The following is a 17,686-nucleotide window of genomic DNA, read 5'->3' on the forward strand; positions in this document are numbered from 1 at the left end:
AAAGTGATTTGTTACTAAGGAATATTAGAAATTTTAAAACAACATAATTAACTGAAAGATTCCCTTTTTTCCATTTTGTTACCATTAAGCCTGTGAGTTGATGAATGATTTTTTGTTTTGAGTTCCTTACCCTTTCATGCCATACATAGTTTGCTTAAAACATGCATCGTTTTCAAATTTTTTCTAATAAACGAATATATACTAGCAACAACAAATTCATATATATTTTCTTTTAAATTGATCCTAGAAATTATCGAATTGATAATAATATTAACATCTTTAAATGACTGTCGGTAATTAATAAGTTATATTTATGCTCAAGTCAGAGAAGGTTAAAAAAAATGTTAATACTGCTAGTCATAACATTTCATGTCTCAGAATTATTATGTTAAGTTTTAGTAATGTGTTTAAATTTTAATTTAATTGATAACATTATAAAGATTCCTTATCCGTCTACCCATTAGTCAGCTCATCATAAAGACCCATCATAGTTCAGTCCTTTAATGTACCTTTTTTACTTTACTTTTTCGGCCAAATAAATATTCAATTATCAATAGAAACTATTTCATTTTTTTTTTTGGGAGAAAAATACTCTTTGAAATATTAGGTTGGTAATTTGGTGCGTAAATCATAACATAATATGTAGGACCACATAGAATCTTGAAAACTTCTAATTTGGCCTTAATTAAACACCTACAATTTTATAGTGGCATTAAGTGTATAGCTTGAAAATATAACCTTATTAGTATTTTTTTGATTGACAATACATTTTTGCGATTTTGTTAAGTATTGAAATGCATAACGATTCAAATCCTCTATACATATTTCCAACGACTTGTGCCCTAACATAGCCTTACAAGAGACTAAGAGAAATATTGTGCCAATATATAATTTGTTCCTTAACAATAATTTTAATATTTATATTATCTTGAGACTTTTCTTTGTAATACATACGTTTTATGTTAACTTACAAGACTTTTACCCAAACAGTCCATTACTTGAAGTAACTTTTCTTTAATAGCATGTAAAGCCATAATCTTAAAACTAAATATCCAAAAATATAAGTTTAAATTTATTAGTACCTCATATGATTTGATGTTTCCCTATTTAAGTTAAAAAAGCGAATTTACAAAAACAGTACTGTTAATATCAAAATTAGCTGATTTTTTCCGATAGAATTTTGAACTTTATATGCAGTGCTCCACAAAAGTTCGGAAACTTCTAAGAAAACTAACAAAATATAAAATAATCTTCAATGCAATAGCATACGAAAAAATAAAAATCTTAGATAACAAAAAAAAAATAACACAAAAGATTAAATTATTCCATGTAACATATTACTTAGAAGTTCTGAAAAATTGTTACCACATAAGTTTGCAAACAAGAAACAAAAAATTCAAAAATATACAAAATTTGAGTATTTAGTAGCTAACCTTTTGCTTTTAATACAGCTCTACATCTATGTTGCATATCGTCGGCAAATTCACGAAGTGGCGAATATCAGTTTCTTATGTTTTCAGAAAATGGCGTCTAAAGTTTATGGGATTATTCAAATCATTGTATTTTTTACATTACTTCGAATATTAACGTCAAGTTTTAACTGGGGATTGTAGGGGTGGGATTATTTTGCATACCTAGGGAAAAAACGAGACTTTTACAGTTAAAGAAATGTTATTTTGTTACATACGCCTAAACTTAAATATCGATTAACTTATCAAGGGGACAGAATAAAGATTCGCCACTTTGAGAGATCGTTCGGTGTTCCCACTTCTATCGAATAACGATATAAGCCAAAAATCACTTGTGAATTTGCCGACGATATATTCCACTAATTTGGTACAGTTTTCTACAGAAAGTATACCTCATTGCAATTTAATTGCATTAAATAAATCTTCTTAATTTTTTATATTGTATAACCCGATAATTATTATCCTGGAGGTTTTCACATTATTTTCTTGAAACCGATGTTTTACCAACTGTGCAGTATGTTTTGGGGTCGTTGTGTTTCTGGAACTGTCGTATTAGAGGCATATTTTACTGAGCATATTACGTCTTAAGGTATCTAAATAAATGTTGATCCCTTATCTTATCTATGTGAACAATTTGACCTGGTCTGGACCTGGAAAAACATGCTCATACCACAAATCTGCCACCTCCATGTTTTACCTTTGGCAACTGTAACTTAATCATGTTGTTATCAAAAATTGCTTCTTGTGTAAATACCACTTTATTCCATTTTTCAATGCTCCAAGAAAAGTGCGAATTTCAAGTGTTGTGAAACGTCAATAGTTAACTGATGATCATGAATAAGTTCATTACGGTTTGCCTTGGCCATTTTCTCGAGTTATCTGTGGAAATATGCTTTATTAAGCGATCAGTATACTATACTAAAGTTTTTCATGATCGGCTAGTTTTGACTATATTTTTTTATTTTGGAGACGGTACATATTGAAATTATTGGCTTTATCAATCATATTTGTACAATTACGATATGCTTCAATTATTTTAGTCTCTAAATCATTGGGTAATAGTTTTATTTTATACATTTCGAAATATTTAAAAAGATTGTCAGAACACAACTTTATAACGACGTAACTGTTGTTAAAACTACTGATTAATAAAGAATATGTTCATGTGGAGTGGAGTAAATACATATTATATTTTGTTAATAAATGTTTCCAAACTTTTGTGTTCAGTAGATATAAATAATCAATTGTGTAAAATACCATATGAAATACGAAAGAGTAATGCCTGCTTACTTTATAAATACACATAGATTCAAAAATTTTGCTTCACCCTTAAAAGACTCCGCTCGGATCTTATGGAAATCTGGTTTTTGTCGACAACAATTTTGACTCCAACAATACGCTCTTAAAATATTTGCACCGAGTTTAGTAACACCCTGTATATTCATTGCAAAAAAAATTCTTAATAAACCCTGCAGATCCCCCTTTAATTAAATATCTCGACTAAAATAAATCCTGAAAAAGTTTTTGCAGTAAATGAGTAGCAGACTTTCTAATCGAATTTTGTCAATTTTTAATTTATTTTTTGTCCTTCGTTAATGAGTTGAAATAAATAAAAGATCACATTGTGAAAAAAATAATAAAAAATAAAGGACAAACTATACATAGATTGTCTTCATCGGATAAACTACAGTTTGTAAGGTACCAAACAACAAAACATAAAAGAAATAAGTTCTTAACTCTTTGAGGTACGGGAATTTCGCTTAAAAAAACCCTAACAGTACGAGAGAAAAAAGTGATTTATTTCTTTTAATTAAATAAATTTGGATGCATATTTATATAAAAAAACAAAATATATATATTGCAAAAGAACTTAGTTTAGGTGGCTTATTTTTTGCACCACCATGCTCTAACCAACTTAAGAATAATTTTTTTTTAAATAAAGTCTATTTTACGATACATTCTTAAATGTACTAGAAATTAACTTCTCCTATTATAAGATTGAAAACAGGATTTTGTTTTTCCTAAGCACAAAGGCACTTGGCACACACTATACTGCCAGTTGGTAAGAATTTTTTTTTTTTTTTTGAACTAAAGCGCATCTTCTAGGAGTAGTTCTCATTGGCTAGTGTGCACTTTCTGCTCTTCTTATGGGGGTTGATCCTGTAGGCTTATGAGAACTAATGGCCACTGATAATAATTCCGCCGACTTGGCTTTTTTATCTAACCTTTGTACCAATGTTTTGGCAACTAAGACTTCTGATACTTGTCGTCGAAAATCCTTGAAAGAAATTTTGGCATTTTCTTTATGGAATAGCTCATATAGTATAAATGTATTCTTTATTGGGGTCCGGTAAAGTTAAAGGGACGTCTAAAAACCGTTTTTTTTTTTAATTTTTACATAGAATGTTGAGTGTGGTCAAAATATTGATAAAAAAGTGAGGATGATTGGAAAAAATACAAAATTTTGGAAATTATGAAGGTTTTTCTACATACGTTAAATACGTAACTATTGGCGGCTTGCACAAGGTTTTTTAGCTCTTGATTTTGCTATAATTGAAAAATATATATATTGGGGCAATTTTGGAACTTTTTGGGTGCTAAACTTGTAAATTTATAGGATCCTTTATCGCTTTGTACCCCTATAATTACATATTTTGTAATTTACATACACGAAATATAAAACAATAACCTTATTGACGAATATGGGAGTGGAGTTTTTAGTTGGATGGGTTGGCTGTGGACTCAATTTTAGATAATAAAGGCATAATATACCTAGTTCGATTTTACATTACATGAACAAAACACATTTATCAGGTGTTAAAAAATAGGTATTATTTATTTAAATTATTTGATATTTTATGTAATTTTATATATAATAAATATACATTTTGAAAAAAAAAAATTAAGATTTTTAATTATTAATAAGTAAATAATAACGATGAGGTTTAATGTACATTAACTTATAGTCAAAACAATAAATATTTTTAAATTCATTATAGGCATTACGAATAGGAATAAGGCATAGGAATTATGGGCACAAACACGCGGGGCTCCCGCGTGTAATTCCCATTTTCTAACTATTATCCCATTCCCTAAGTAGGGCTCAAACGACTACCCAACCCACTATTTAGCGCCAACCCAAGGTTCCAATCCCTTTTTGCAATGCCAACTCCACATGTGCGCCAACCACACAGTCCCATGTGCGCATAAAATGTTCAATAAAATGTTCAAACTCAACATTCTATGTAAAAATTAAAAAAAAAAAATCGTTTTTTAGACGTCCCTTTAACTTTAACGGACCCCTTTGTTGGTGTACCCAAAATGAGAAAAAAAATTCGATGCCACTACTTGTGGCTTTTTCGATCAGGCCCATAATATGAGCTCATTTGGTCAAATTTATCAACGAAATTCATGTTTCTATTATAGTCACTAAGTACTAAAGGACAAGGAATTTGAACTGAAGGGTCATTCTTTTTTTTCTTTTTACTTCTGTAACATTTGTGGGCTCATGATAATTAGACAATATATGCACGGATCTCTTATCGCGCCATTTCAGAGCAGCCAATCCACTATCGCTTCTGTACCAGTCAAATTCCCTTTTTGGTTGCTTATCAATTTTGAAATGATAAGCAAGCTTTACAGAGGAGAAGAATTATAGAAGTCAAAATATATTCTATGATTTTTATTTGTAAGTGGAGTAACTTAAACTCTTCACAACTTTCCTGTGCCACTTCGGGACTGGTATATTCCGATACGCCTATGTTGCTTTGATGATTTCATGCTGCTGATGCCATAATATATTATCTTACATTCTCCCAATTAGTTCTTTTAATCTTTTAATTAAGTTATTGTACGTCACGGCAGTGTAATTTATTTGAATACATACTATTTTTAGAAAAATTTTTATTAGTTATGGCCACGAACTTAAAAATATACCTGGACTGCTAATGCATATGGCCACGATACCCAAAAATGACCACTGCATGGTGGCCGCCATTTTTATAGTGGTTGTGTCCTTTTGATGTTGGTCACTCTGAAAATTTTTAGTGTTGCCAACAAAAAATATATTAAATAACGGTAATGAAGTTGACATTTGACGTGTGAGTATAGCGGATTGCCTAGTTTTTGACGATTTGTAAACGACGCTTGGGTATATCGTCTGGAACAGGCGATGTATCTTTCTCCTTATTTAATACGTCAATAATGTATCGCCATCTTTATTTAAAGGTATTTGGTTCAGTTTCTTAAAACCGAATTATTGTGAATTGTCCGTCTGTGTTTTTTATATAAACCCTTTATAATTACAAACCCTCATAAAATCATCTATATTTTGATTCTTATATATGGGAGGTACAGTGTATATGGAAGGAATGTAAAACTCCTAATAGTAAAAATAGAAAGAAAATAGGTGTTTTTAACTGAATTTGTTAAGTAAATACAAGCACAAATTTAAATGAATTGAATGCATGCATTGAATGAAGTGCACGCATCTATTCCAAGTTGATTGAAACTTTGTCTCATTTTAGGTGAGGATTACTTTCTTTCATAAATTTTAACGAAATTCTTAAAGAAGTACCAGAAAAATCACAGATCTAACGCAACTATCTTATATTCTTACCTATATGTAACTTTCTATTTTGTATTTTTGTAAACATAACCTCTCAAAAACTTTAATTGTTTTGTTTCCCTACAGTTGGCACAATTAAAATTTGTCAGAGTGACCAACATCGAAAGGACACAATCACGCAAAATGGCGGCTCCCTAGTAGTGGTCATTTACTTTTCATTGAATTGACAGTCCAGGTATATTTTTAAGTTCGTGGTTATGACTAATTAAGCAAACAATTATTATAAAATATAACTTTGTCAACGAGAATAACAATTGAAAATTGAAGAAATTGTCAAGTTTGACAGTGACATATGTGAACTTTTGACAGTCAGTCTTATGTCAATGATATACGTCACCCTTAAATTCACCGATGTTGCCAACTATAAGGACTGTCAAATGGTTGTTACTGTTGCCAACATAATTAACTGACGTTTATAAAGTCCACTTGGACCAATCAACTGACAACACGATACAACATTAGCCAAAGCAGAGATTTAGTATTTTATTATTCTCCTTAAACTCTTCTTAAAGGACGCTAATGCTTTCCTCTCCTTAAACTCTTCACAGTTCGGGCGCCTAAACTTTTTTTTAATTTCATATCCAGTCTTCCCTGTGTATAGATCAAAACTCCAGCAATAACCTGTTTCATCCGATAAAACCCAAATTTTGTAACCCCATTTTTTTGGGAAATACTGCTTGAGCGAAGATCGTCCCTTGAATTTTATCATTGATTCGTCGACGCCGACTCGTCCAAACTATAATTTTCAACGTCAGAATCGCTCGACGACATTTTAACACCCGTTCTATGCAAAAACCAATACTAAACTAAAAACGAAATAATTCGGTTTAGCGCCTAAACATTTATTTTGTAGCTCGAACAAAATCGGATAAGAAATAAATGAAACAAACTTAGGAACGAATTAACTCGGGATAGTTAAATTTTGACGCATAGCATTAAGACGACTTTACTCGGGATATGAAGTTAAGAGGTTAAAAGAATTTTTCACAATTTTCTTTGTTGATCATCTCAACTCAAAAAAACAACGAATAAACGAATTAAAATAAGTTTAAAAACTTCTCTTTCTTGCGTACGAGTTTTGTCGAGAATACCTTATTATCCATATTAAGGTATCCTAAATAAAAATAGCACTTAGTATAATATAAAAATAATTGTTAACAATGGTTTTCAACGAAAAACACTTAATCTTACTCAACACAGTAACATTATAAATATAACCTTCAATTTTGAAAGTATTAAAACTTTAGTTAACAACGCAGATAATTGTAAGCAGATAAATGTAACATTTTCGTAATTACTACACTACAGCAATTATATTGAAATTAATGGTAGAGCGAATCCTGGCGAATCTTAAATTTTTTAACTTCCAAGACTTTGACCTGTGTATTTTTTTAGAATGTTTACATAGCTTATTGTGCTTAATATTATATTTCTGATAAACAAAGCGGTTTGTAAATTTTAAAAGCCTAATAATCAATCAGCAAGATTTGATACTTGTGAGGCAAAAATATTGACTGATTATAAAATTTACTGTTAATTTTTATTATATTTTATTATTTATTGAGAGCACACTTAAAAAATATCGAAATTCGTAATAGCTTCCACTTAAAGCAAAAACTTCAATACAATAATAATAATAATAATAGGCGATTGCTATGAATTTTATTGCAAGTTAATAAATGGTAAAAAAATAAACATAATTTTATTCCGTATCTCTCTGATTTTATATTAAGCCGTTCCACTGTGCGCCATCTATATCTCAAAATCAAAAAAAAAAAAAAAATTGACAAAATACGTTTAGAATGTCTGCTCCTCAAATAAAATATACTTTTCTGTGCCAACAACACCTTGACAAACAAATCACGATTTTTCCGGCTCCGATGTCCCAACCTCAACCTCAACCTAATACCCTTCTGTATCCCTGCAGCGTCGAACTCCAGAAGGCCAACCTAGAATCGCAGGCTTCTCCGAATGCGTCGACGAGCGGATCGAATTCCGCTTCGACAACGACGTCTGCTTCGTCCTCCTCGCTCGCCAGCGCCATTCCTCTCGCCCAATTACTGACCAAACCTGGCGCCCTTAATGCCCTGAGTAGCCTTAGCGCCCTCGGGGGTTTGTCGGAGTTGCTGGGGACGCAGAGCGCTGCTCCAGCACCTCCAGTGCAGACCACCGGGGTTCACAGATCCCATAAATCCTCAAGTTACGGACGGTCAAACGATGGATCCAAGATGAAGAGCGAAAGAAACAAGTTCCAACCGTATTAGGAGGAAATGTCATGCGGGCGCTCATTGACTATATTTTTGATAGTTAGTAATTGTCGGAGTGGGAATTAAATAGTGTTTAGTACTACTGCCAATTATTATCATACACGAGAGCTTATTATGGCTTTGAAGTAGCTTTTTACGGTTGTAAAAAAACCTCTTTAATTCCCACCTACAAATAAGTAGTTCGTAGTTTTAATCTTACGATGCGTTGGGGCCATTTACTAGATTTTAACCCCGGATCGTAGTTCTGGGTTAGCGTAAGCTCACAACTTTATTATAGATCTTAGATAGTAAGAAGTAATCCCAGCTTTTGTTAAAGAATAAGCGCACATCGGTATAGCCGATTGGTTAAAGCAAAAGAATTTTTGCTTAGTTCAAGATTAGGTATGTAAATGTATTATCTAGTTTGGTTTTCCCGCGTTACCACTTGCCTGGTGCGCTTTAAATTTCACTTTGACATTTTGATTACTGCCGACATAAAATTTTATATGGTATTGAAAAATTACAAATGCGGGTTTAATGTTGACACATTCAAATCTAAATTTTTAAATTAAGATACATTTAGTTAGACTAGATCTAAAAGGGCTAGTCTATGATAAGATATTTGATTAGACTAGATTTTATTACACTGAATTTGTAAAAGAAGACAAGTTGAAGTAATTGAAAAATATGTTAATGGGAATTTATTTTTTAATTTTGCGAAAAATTAATTTTGAATCTTTAAAAGTACTTCGTTCTAAGTTCGACGACTATTATTTGTATTGATTTTGTATAAAGAAATGAAAACCCTTTTTTTCGGATTAGTGTGCTCAAATTAGCCTTATTTAAAAGCTTTTAAAACCCAGAGAAATTGAAACCTGTTAAAAAAGAAAACAGTTTAATTAAAGAGTACTAACGTAAAAGAGTATTACATGTACGTATATTTGAAAAACTGATAATGGTTTGAAAAAAATTATTAATAATTGGTAAAACCTGTGACAATACCATAATTATTTCAACGGTTGCTAAATTAATTGAATATTTACAACGGATATCAAGTATATTAGTAGATAACCGATAAATCCGTTAAAAAAATGGATGGATCGCTGGGTTAGTAATACAGTTGACTGCCGCTATACCTCTTTATTCTCATTAACATATTTCTGTTAGGTTCAGCTTTTGGTCAGAACTGATTAATTTAATGGCACGCCCTAATATTTTAGGATAATTATGATTCTATCGTAACAATAAAAAGGCAAAATTATAATATAGGTTTCTGTACCATTCAATTTTTTGACTCTAGGAAATAATATCAACTTTTACAGTGAAAATGTATTAAACCGACATTTAATATTTTTACCATTTTCGAAGCACCTATTTTTCTTTTTACATCAAACTCTATTTATTAAAAAAAAAACTGTTCAATAATATGGGGTGCATAATATATTTACTTCTAATTTTTATTTCTTTGAATATATGATATACAATTATATACAGCTTAGCTTATTTTATCTACATTTGTATAATATGTGTTTCAGAGGTATGTTCCATTAGTTATCTTACTAGAATTATAACTCTTAGTATACAGTAAAAACATAATAAAATAATGTGTAACAAATTATCGATGTTTTTTATTAATGGGAATTATTAATATTTATGAGATTATTACAGATAATGTAACATTATTGGATTTGGTGTTATTTGGCGGTTGAAATGACTGAAATTTTTTCTTCTTTAGGCTTAGGTTAATTAAAAAGATACCGTAAAACGGGGTTACTTTGCACCATTTTTTTTTAGTTTTATTTTATTAGTTAGGATGTAACGTCACTCGAAAGAAGATCTGAACTTTTTATTATAAATATCAATTGAGCAGGTTGTAATATAACTCTGATTATAGCTATTTCTTACGTATATTGCCTAATCAAGAGAACAACCTAGTTTTATTAGTGGTGCAAAATATACCCCAAAAAAGTCATACTTTGCACCAATTAAATGCGAAAAAATGTTCGTGGGCCAAGTTTTGTGAATATATATCTACCTACCTACATATATTTATGAAACAAGCATAGTAAGTAAAGAAAATTGCTACAATTTAAATGAACAAACTTTATTATAACATTATAATAGGAAAAATACAACGTTTGAAACTAATCCCACCACAATTTGTCGCATTCTGGGACAATGTACCGGGTGGCCAACTAAGAATGGACGTCGGCGATATCTCAGGCCCTAATAGTCGTAGCCCCTTGAAAAAAAAATTTTTGTAATAAAAGTGGCGAAAAAAAAATGCTGGAAATTATTTTAAAGTTCATTGGTCAACCGCTAGAGGGCGCGACAGCTTCTTTAAATCTTAAAATTACATTTTTGCCAAAAAACCTCCAATAACGTACACCTCAAAATATTATATTAATATTCTAGGAAGATTTCCTCACAAAAAAGTTTCTACAAAAATGTCTGTCAGTTGTCAAATAAAGCGGTGGGGGGCGTTTTTAGCTTGAATAAAGAAAACAGCTGAAAATCAGCTATGACTGGACCGATTTTTTTTAAACATATTTTTTTTTTATGTCTATTGTTGCCTTATTTTTTCAACCAAAAAAAAATTTCAAATTACTTTTCCTAAAATCCGCTAGAGGGCGTTGACTTGTGACTAACCCTTTCTGTCGGATTATTTCAAAAAACTCAAATGCCTCTATATATATTTTTTTACGTCATTAAAAGCGGGGAAGAAAACCAAAGAAACTGGTGAAAACGGCACTTCGATATCATTTCTTAAACAAAAGTTATAAAAAAAAGTGTCCATTCGAAAATAAAAATGACAAAAATGGCGATATCCGGACACTTAATTGTTACATGTTTCCCATCTATACTTCCAATACAGTTTGGGAATTGCCATTTTATTTCAAAGTCTTGGGCTGATTTTTTCTATATTTCTTCGCTTGGTTCCGGCATATATATGTTTTGTAACCTTTTGCAAATCGCATTACAGACTTCCTTAACAATTTCACTAACAGTTGAAAATCCAACACGAAAACTGTGGCCAATTGTATAATAACTATCTCCAGTGGCTAGGAACCTGAAAAAGATACATATTATTTTTTTTTTGTTTTTAGGAGATGAGGTGAAAAAAAATGAAAAATCTTAGAGATTCCTATGCGAAATATCTAAAATCCATTAAAACTACGACAGGTCAAAGCGCAAAAAAAAAATTACAAAGGCTGGCAATGGGCTCCACAAATGGAGGCATTTAAGCCTTTCTTGACCTTTGCTCAAACAAGTACGAATGTAACGTGCCCTGTTAACATTAGCGAAACCGAAAGACAAACTGCAAATTCTAATTCTTTTGTAACTTTGGAAACAGACAATATTGTAGAAGAACGTCAAACTAGTGAACAAAATAATAGTTGTTCAAGCTATGTCCCCATTAACAGAAAAGTTCAAAATCAAAAAATAAAGAAAAGAAAAGGACCCATTCCTCAGTCGATACGGTAATTGAGTACTTAACCAACAAAAAAGGAAAAATATGTAGTGATATAAAAAAGAAAAAAATTATTACTACTAGCATAAAAAAAAGATAGATAAAAATAAATACTACTTACAAAAAAAACACAACATAGGTATAACCATAACTTATAAATCCATAATATCCATTATTTTGAAATTAATTAAAGACAAATAAAAACACAAGTAAAATACAATTGCCAATATCAAACAGTTGTTCATAAATAACCCCTAAAATATCCACTAAAAAAATCTTTTCTATACACCCAAAAATAAAAATACTAATTATTAAATTACAATAACACGCGCCCGCACCAAATGCCAAATGCAGATTCATCAAAAAACAAAACTGAAGATGTATTGCGGCCGACCAGATCAAGCGTGTCCACATTTGTCCAAACAATAACCCTCAAGAACATAATAAAATAGCTGGTCGACTGCGATAGACAAAAGCTTAAATGTCTTTCCCGGGAGTAAATTTTGCATACGTAATAGGCTGAATATTGATGCGGCTGGACCTCTGTCACCTGCTTGATGCGTATATGGTTCGATTAGATGCTCCAAATTTCGGAAGACAAATATCAATGTGCCTTCCTGGGGCTCGTATACATTAATTGGGTATCAGCCCTGCATTTTTATTTTAATTGGTGCGTCAGGCGGGGCGCGCCTTGGATATTACAGATAGATAGATATTATAGCCGTTTAGATACTAATAATAATAGTAAGGAGAGCGACTACATTCTGTGTTATATTTTTTTTTAATTTGAATTCAACAGTTACATGAAATAATTACGTAATAAATTAATGAGAAATAATTGGATAATTTTGGGTAGACAGTGTCTACCTTGTCTACTCGTACGCTTCGCCACTGCAACTCCTACTGATATGATATTTCTGGGATATTCTAAAACCATCGAAACATTTTCATCACGAAGACAAGCATTGACAAAGTCGAAGATAGCTAAAATTATGACCCAACAAGAATGTTTACATCTTGAGGAATCAGTAATGTACAATCAATCTTCTACAAGCACCACTCCGCAAACCTCGCCTTTGGAAACTATTCCCTTAAGAAATGAGTACGATAGCCACAGTCGACCTTCCACCAGCCATAGCGGTTACGCTGACATCTCAACTAATTTTAGATCCCCAGAAGGAACCATTAGTTCCATCCAACGACAACAAATCCAAACAATTTGTTAGAAAACTCCTGTTTGTTCCATACTGATAATCAATCTACTAGTTCTTTTTTTAATTCTTATATTCCATAATATTTCTTAGTTTCAAATATCGGTATATTACCTTTTAGGAAAATATAGATATAATATTTTCTATATTTTATCCTGGATTAAAATAAATTGTGTTCTAGTTTTCTTACCTTAGTGTTATTGCAAGGCGTTCTTCCGGAGTAATTGACTCCCGATAATTTGTATCTTTTTTACGAATATCATTTCTAATAAAATTCAAAATCTCGTCGAAACAATCACTTGACATTCTAAAATATATATAACATCGTTTTGGGCCTTTTCGCAATTGCGGCATTAAGGTGTGAAATTCTCCAAAAATTTCTCGGTCAAGATTAATCTCATGGATCCACTTTCTTTTTCTGCAAAACCGACTTTTAATATTTGTTTTTCTTTTGTTCGAAAAAATGTTACTACCTGTTTCGTCCCTCATCTTCTGCTACGGCAAGTAAAAGAAGCAGTTCTTCTTCGTCAGACGAGGAATAATAGTCCATAGTCCATAAATCAATAAATAGTCCATATATCCACACCATGCGGTGTGAATATATGGACTTTTTCCCGCTTCCTTCGGTTCCGCGCCGTACCGCGTTGGTGTGAGGGCTCCTTAAGAGTTTAAATGTTATTTGATTTATGTGAGTGTTTTAAATATATAGGAAAAATCACCCTTTCATGCACTTAGTACTGTCCCCGTTTTATTTATTTATTATTTTAATTTCCTATACAAAATATTGCACTTAAAGGAAAGTTCTTAAAGGAAATTTAATTTTTTCTTAAAATAAATGAAAGAAAAGTTTCCTTACATATTATGTTTTAAATATAGGAACGAGTGTCTTCCATGCAAACGATCTTGACCCAATTTTTATTTAAAAAAAAACGTCTATAATCAGACTTAAATAAAGTCCTCATTAAAGAATTTATTTTTTTATTTTTATTACAGGAATTTTGTATATATTTTGCTGGTTTATTGAAACGCCTTGTATACAGGGTGTTCGAAAAATAGACGGAAATATATCAATGGGTGATTTCTTGTAAAAAATATAACACACATGCAGGTACATACATGCTTACTCTCGTGAGCGTTATTAATAGTTTATACGGTGGTCCAATGATGTTTTTTTAAGCGAAACATCTAACCTTCGGGACATATAAAAAATATTTTGAGACCGAGACTTAGGGTTTTTATTTGTTCTCTACTTACGTAGGTCTCTTTGAGATAAGGGACGAGTTCTTTTAATTAGTTATTAGAGTTCAGATTTTAAATTTTCATAAGTTAGGTTCAGGCCTGGCCTTGTCTAAAGAGCAACATGGTGACTATCTGATATACCGCAAATCTCGGACAACACCTTGGCCTCAAGAAAAATTGGTATGCAGTGGTCACACCACTCATTACTTCAGACTTGCACTTAGCAGATAGATATGACCGATTCATATCGATTGTCCAATATACATAAATATCTTTGCTATTCTATTTTACGGTTCTCTATTTCGTTAGGAGAATGGGTTAACTCTGACGCCAAGGTGCAGTCGGCGGGATCGACATTTGTTTGCACTTCATTACATTTAGTCAACTTATTGCGACCTAGTTTTGGCCTATTTTCATTATACTAGCCACCAATTGAACCCAACATCTCTTACAGCATATACTGTGATTATCTGCAGTTTATTTGAATTCAGATGTCTAGTTAATTTAATTTTAAGTGCTAGGTTTACACATGGAACAAAAACTTAACTATGTTTTAAGAGTTTATGTATGTTACCTTTCGTCTTAATATAATATTTAGATGATATATTTAGGCGTTCAGTTAAAACGTTAATATAAATAGACGAAGAAAATATGTTGGAAGATAATACTTTTTTTCATTTACAGTAAACAGGAGTAAGGAGATTTTGGTTTATACACATTACTACTGCTGGTTATTTATTTATTTATTTTTTTGAGAATTGAAACCAACTTATAAACGTCATAAATTTAAAAAATATCCTTTATTCATGTCATTTTAATACCTAATAACGTCCCATACCAAGTCCAGAAGTACCAGATAACTCATAGTTTAAAAAATAAAGTGTGAAAGTATGTGTATCAACCGCACCAATATATACCATTCTTTGGGCCTGACGTCAAAATTTATTGGTATTGTGAGTTTTACCGGTGAATTTTGAGAGCACAGTCCACTAATCCTATATTAGATTGATGCCTTCCAACCAACCATTAAACAACTACCACACAACCTGTCCGGATCCGAAGAAGAAATGTTCACAAATCCTGGTAAGATGTTCCATTCCAATTTTTTCCTTCAATACCTGTTTTTTTATTTTTACATTGCATTCATCCTTAGTAAAGATAGGTGTTCAGTATTTAAAACCATTATCTACGATGCAAAATCATCACGTATTTTATGTTTGTGTTAGTACATTTACGTGAGTAAATATATTAAACTATATTAAGAAAGACGTAATTTTTACATTGCGGTAAATGTTAATTTTAAATTAAATGATTTAGTAAATCGCACTTTAAGAGGATCTACGAAAACGCAATAACATAATTGATAAAACGTGCCAATTACAAGTATTTGAAAAAAGCATACTTTACTATTTTTTATTAAGTGCTAAGATAATGCAAAGTCATAAAATGTGAGAATAGGGGTTTAAAGTTCTTATAAGGTTACAGTTCAATTATTACTAGACATAATTTTCGCAATAAACATTCCCTCCTTATGAGTAGCTACAATCTGCTTTAGTCTTACTGCGAAATATGCAGTATGGAGCACGAAATAAGTTAAACTCTTTAGAGAATTCTCTCAAAACTTTAAATTTCTTTTAGAGAATACGGGAATATTTTTTACTTTAAGATTTTAGGATTCAGACATTGTATTTTCATCCCTTTCCTATATAGTTTAAATGAAAATATCAGATATGGGTCATTCTTGTCAAAACCAAAACATTTTACTTTTTTTTTCATAATACATACATGTATCTTTTTTACATATATTTTTATAGTATTAGATAGAGTAATATGTCGTTTAATAATTTTGATATGTTTACCAGCTTCCAAATAACAATTTTATACAAAAACAGAAAATTTTAATTTTTCGACTTAACGGAGTGGAGGTTTGATGTAACGGAATAGAGAATTAAGGTAACGGAGGTGAGAAGGATGGTAACGGAGGAAACTGTGAAAGAAAATACACAATTTTTTATGTATGTTATAAATGTATTAAAACAAAACAAACTCTATTTTTCATGAACACAAGATTCAGTTCCTAAAGAAAATGTTAAGAGCAAAAATTTTAAAAAATTAATGGAAATTAAGCCCTCTATAACTTCTACCTCTGTATCTTTAAATTCATTAATATTCCACTTAGTTAAAAATCTCATTTTTATCGATTGTAGAAATGTCAGGTTTATCAGGAAATTCAAAAAGATTATTACCGACTTTTTTCATGAACGAGACTGTGTATTCGTTATCTTGATCCACTGAAATTATTTTACCTACATAATGCCTAATTATTTTTTTCCCACAAAGTTTCACCACAACAAAAGTCTTGCCTAATGAGTTCTACAAGCATTTTATTTTTGTAATACTGTTGCAGAGGAATATCTTCATCGCTTGAACCATCGTAGTCTTCTTTTGTTGCAGGAACTTCCTCATCAGAAGATGGGTAGATGTCTTCATATCTTAGCCGATCTGTGCCTGTTGCAGTAGTACCTAAAAATTAAAGTCATAAATAATATGACTTAATTTTATTATGATTATCAGGTCCTTACTATCGCTAGATGAAAGCAGAATTTGACCAAGATTGTAGTGTGAGCAGGTTTCGTCTGGGCTACAGTCATATCAAACAGGACAGGAATCTCACAGAGATGACGTTTGGAGATGATCGACACGAACATATTTCGTGACATTTCATTGTTCCTTTAAATGTAGGAAGAGTTATAGGCAGAAGAGTTTCGATTTTCAATATAGCATTCTTGTCCAGTCCCAACACTTTTACTTTTGAAGATCCATTAAAAACCTCTACCATTGCCGCGAAATTTAAAATATCTTGCCCTTGGGCAACTAGTCGATCAGCGTGTCTTTTTTTTTATATAACCCCCAATTCCATCGGGCGCCCCTTTTCCATGTCCACTTTCGCTGTAATGCCATCTCAAGATATCTATGTTCATTTGTTTTGTATGATAACGAGCCATTAAGTAAAACATTTTTTTGTTCCGATATTGCGTTGTAGGACCGTCGCTTAAAAAATTCACTGTTGTTATCTGCGATACTATTTTCTTCATTTCTGTTATGATTAGATCCAAATGAGCACAAATAGCAACTGGATCATGTCGTAGATCATCCGACATGGTACAGAATGATAAGGGAATAATAGCTTCATTAAAAACAGGTCGGTAATATACGATTACGGTATGTAATGATATTTGAGGTTTCGAAGCCCCGAAGTGCGCAGACTGAACTTCTTTGCTATACTTACACACGTAATTTTCAGAAAAATCAACGTGTATTAGTATCTCATCTGTGGATAGATTTTTCTTAATGGTATCAATTGTTTGATTCTGATGCTTTATTTTTCTGACATGTAGCAAAAATTTTGGTATAATGTCCTG

At 31.5% G+C, this 17,686-nt stretch overlaps 1 protein-coding gene across 4 annotated transcripts in view; it reads left to right on the top strand.

Moving 5' to 3' along the window:
* Positions 1–17,686, top strand: part of LOC126737308 (poly(rC)-binding protein 3) — a 145,736-nt gene that overhangs the window by 99,359 nt on the left and 28,691 nt on the right. For 3 of the 4 annotated variants that reach the window (XM_050442162.1, XM_050442152.1, XM_050442172.1), the window contains exon 9: positions 8,024–9,958. The exons of the other annotated variant lie outside the window; for it this stretch is intronic. In XM_050442162.1, coding sequence (XP_050298119.1) covers positions 8,024–8,360 — 337 coding nt within the window. In that variant the 3' untranslated portion in view covers positions 8,361–9,958. Of the gene's footprint in view, positions 1–8,023; positions 9,959–17,686 lie in introns of those variants that run through there. 4 annotated transcript variants of the gene reach the window in all.

Source organism: Anthonomus grandis, chromosome 1, assembly GCF_022605725.1.
Source record: "Anthonomus grandis grandis chromosome 1, icAntGran1.3, whole genome shotgun sequence".
NCBI lineage: Eukaryota > Metazoa > Arthropoda > Insecta > Coleoptera > Curculionidae > Anthonomus > Anthonomus grandis.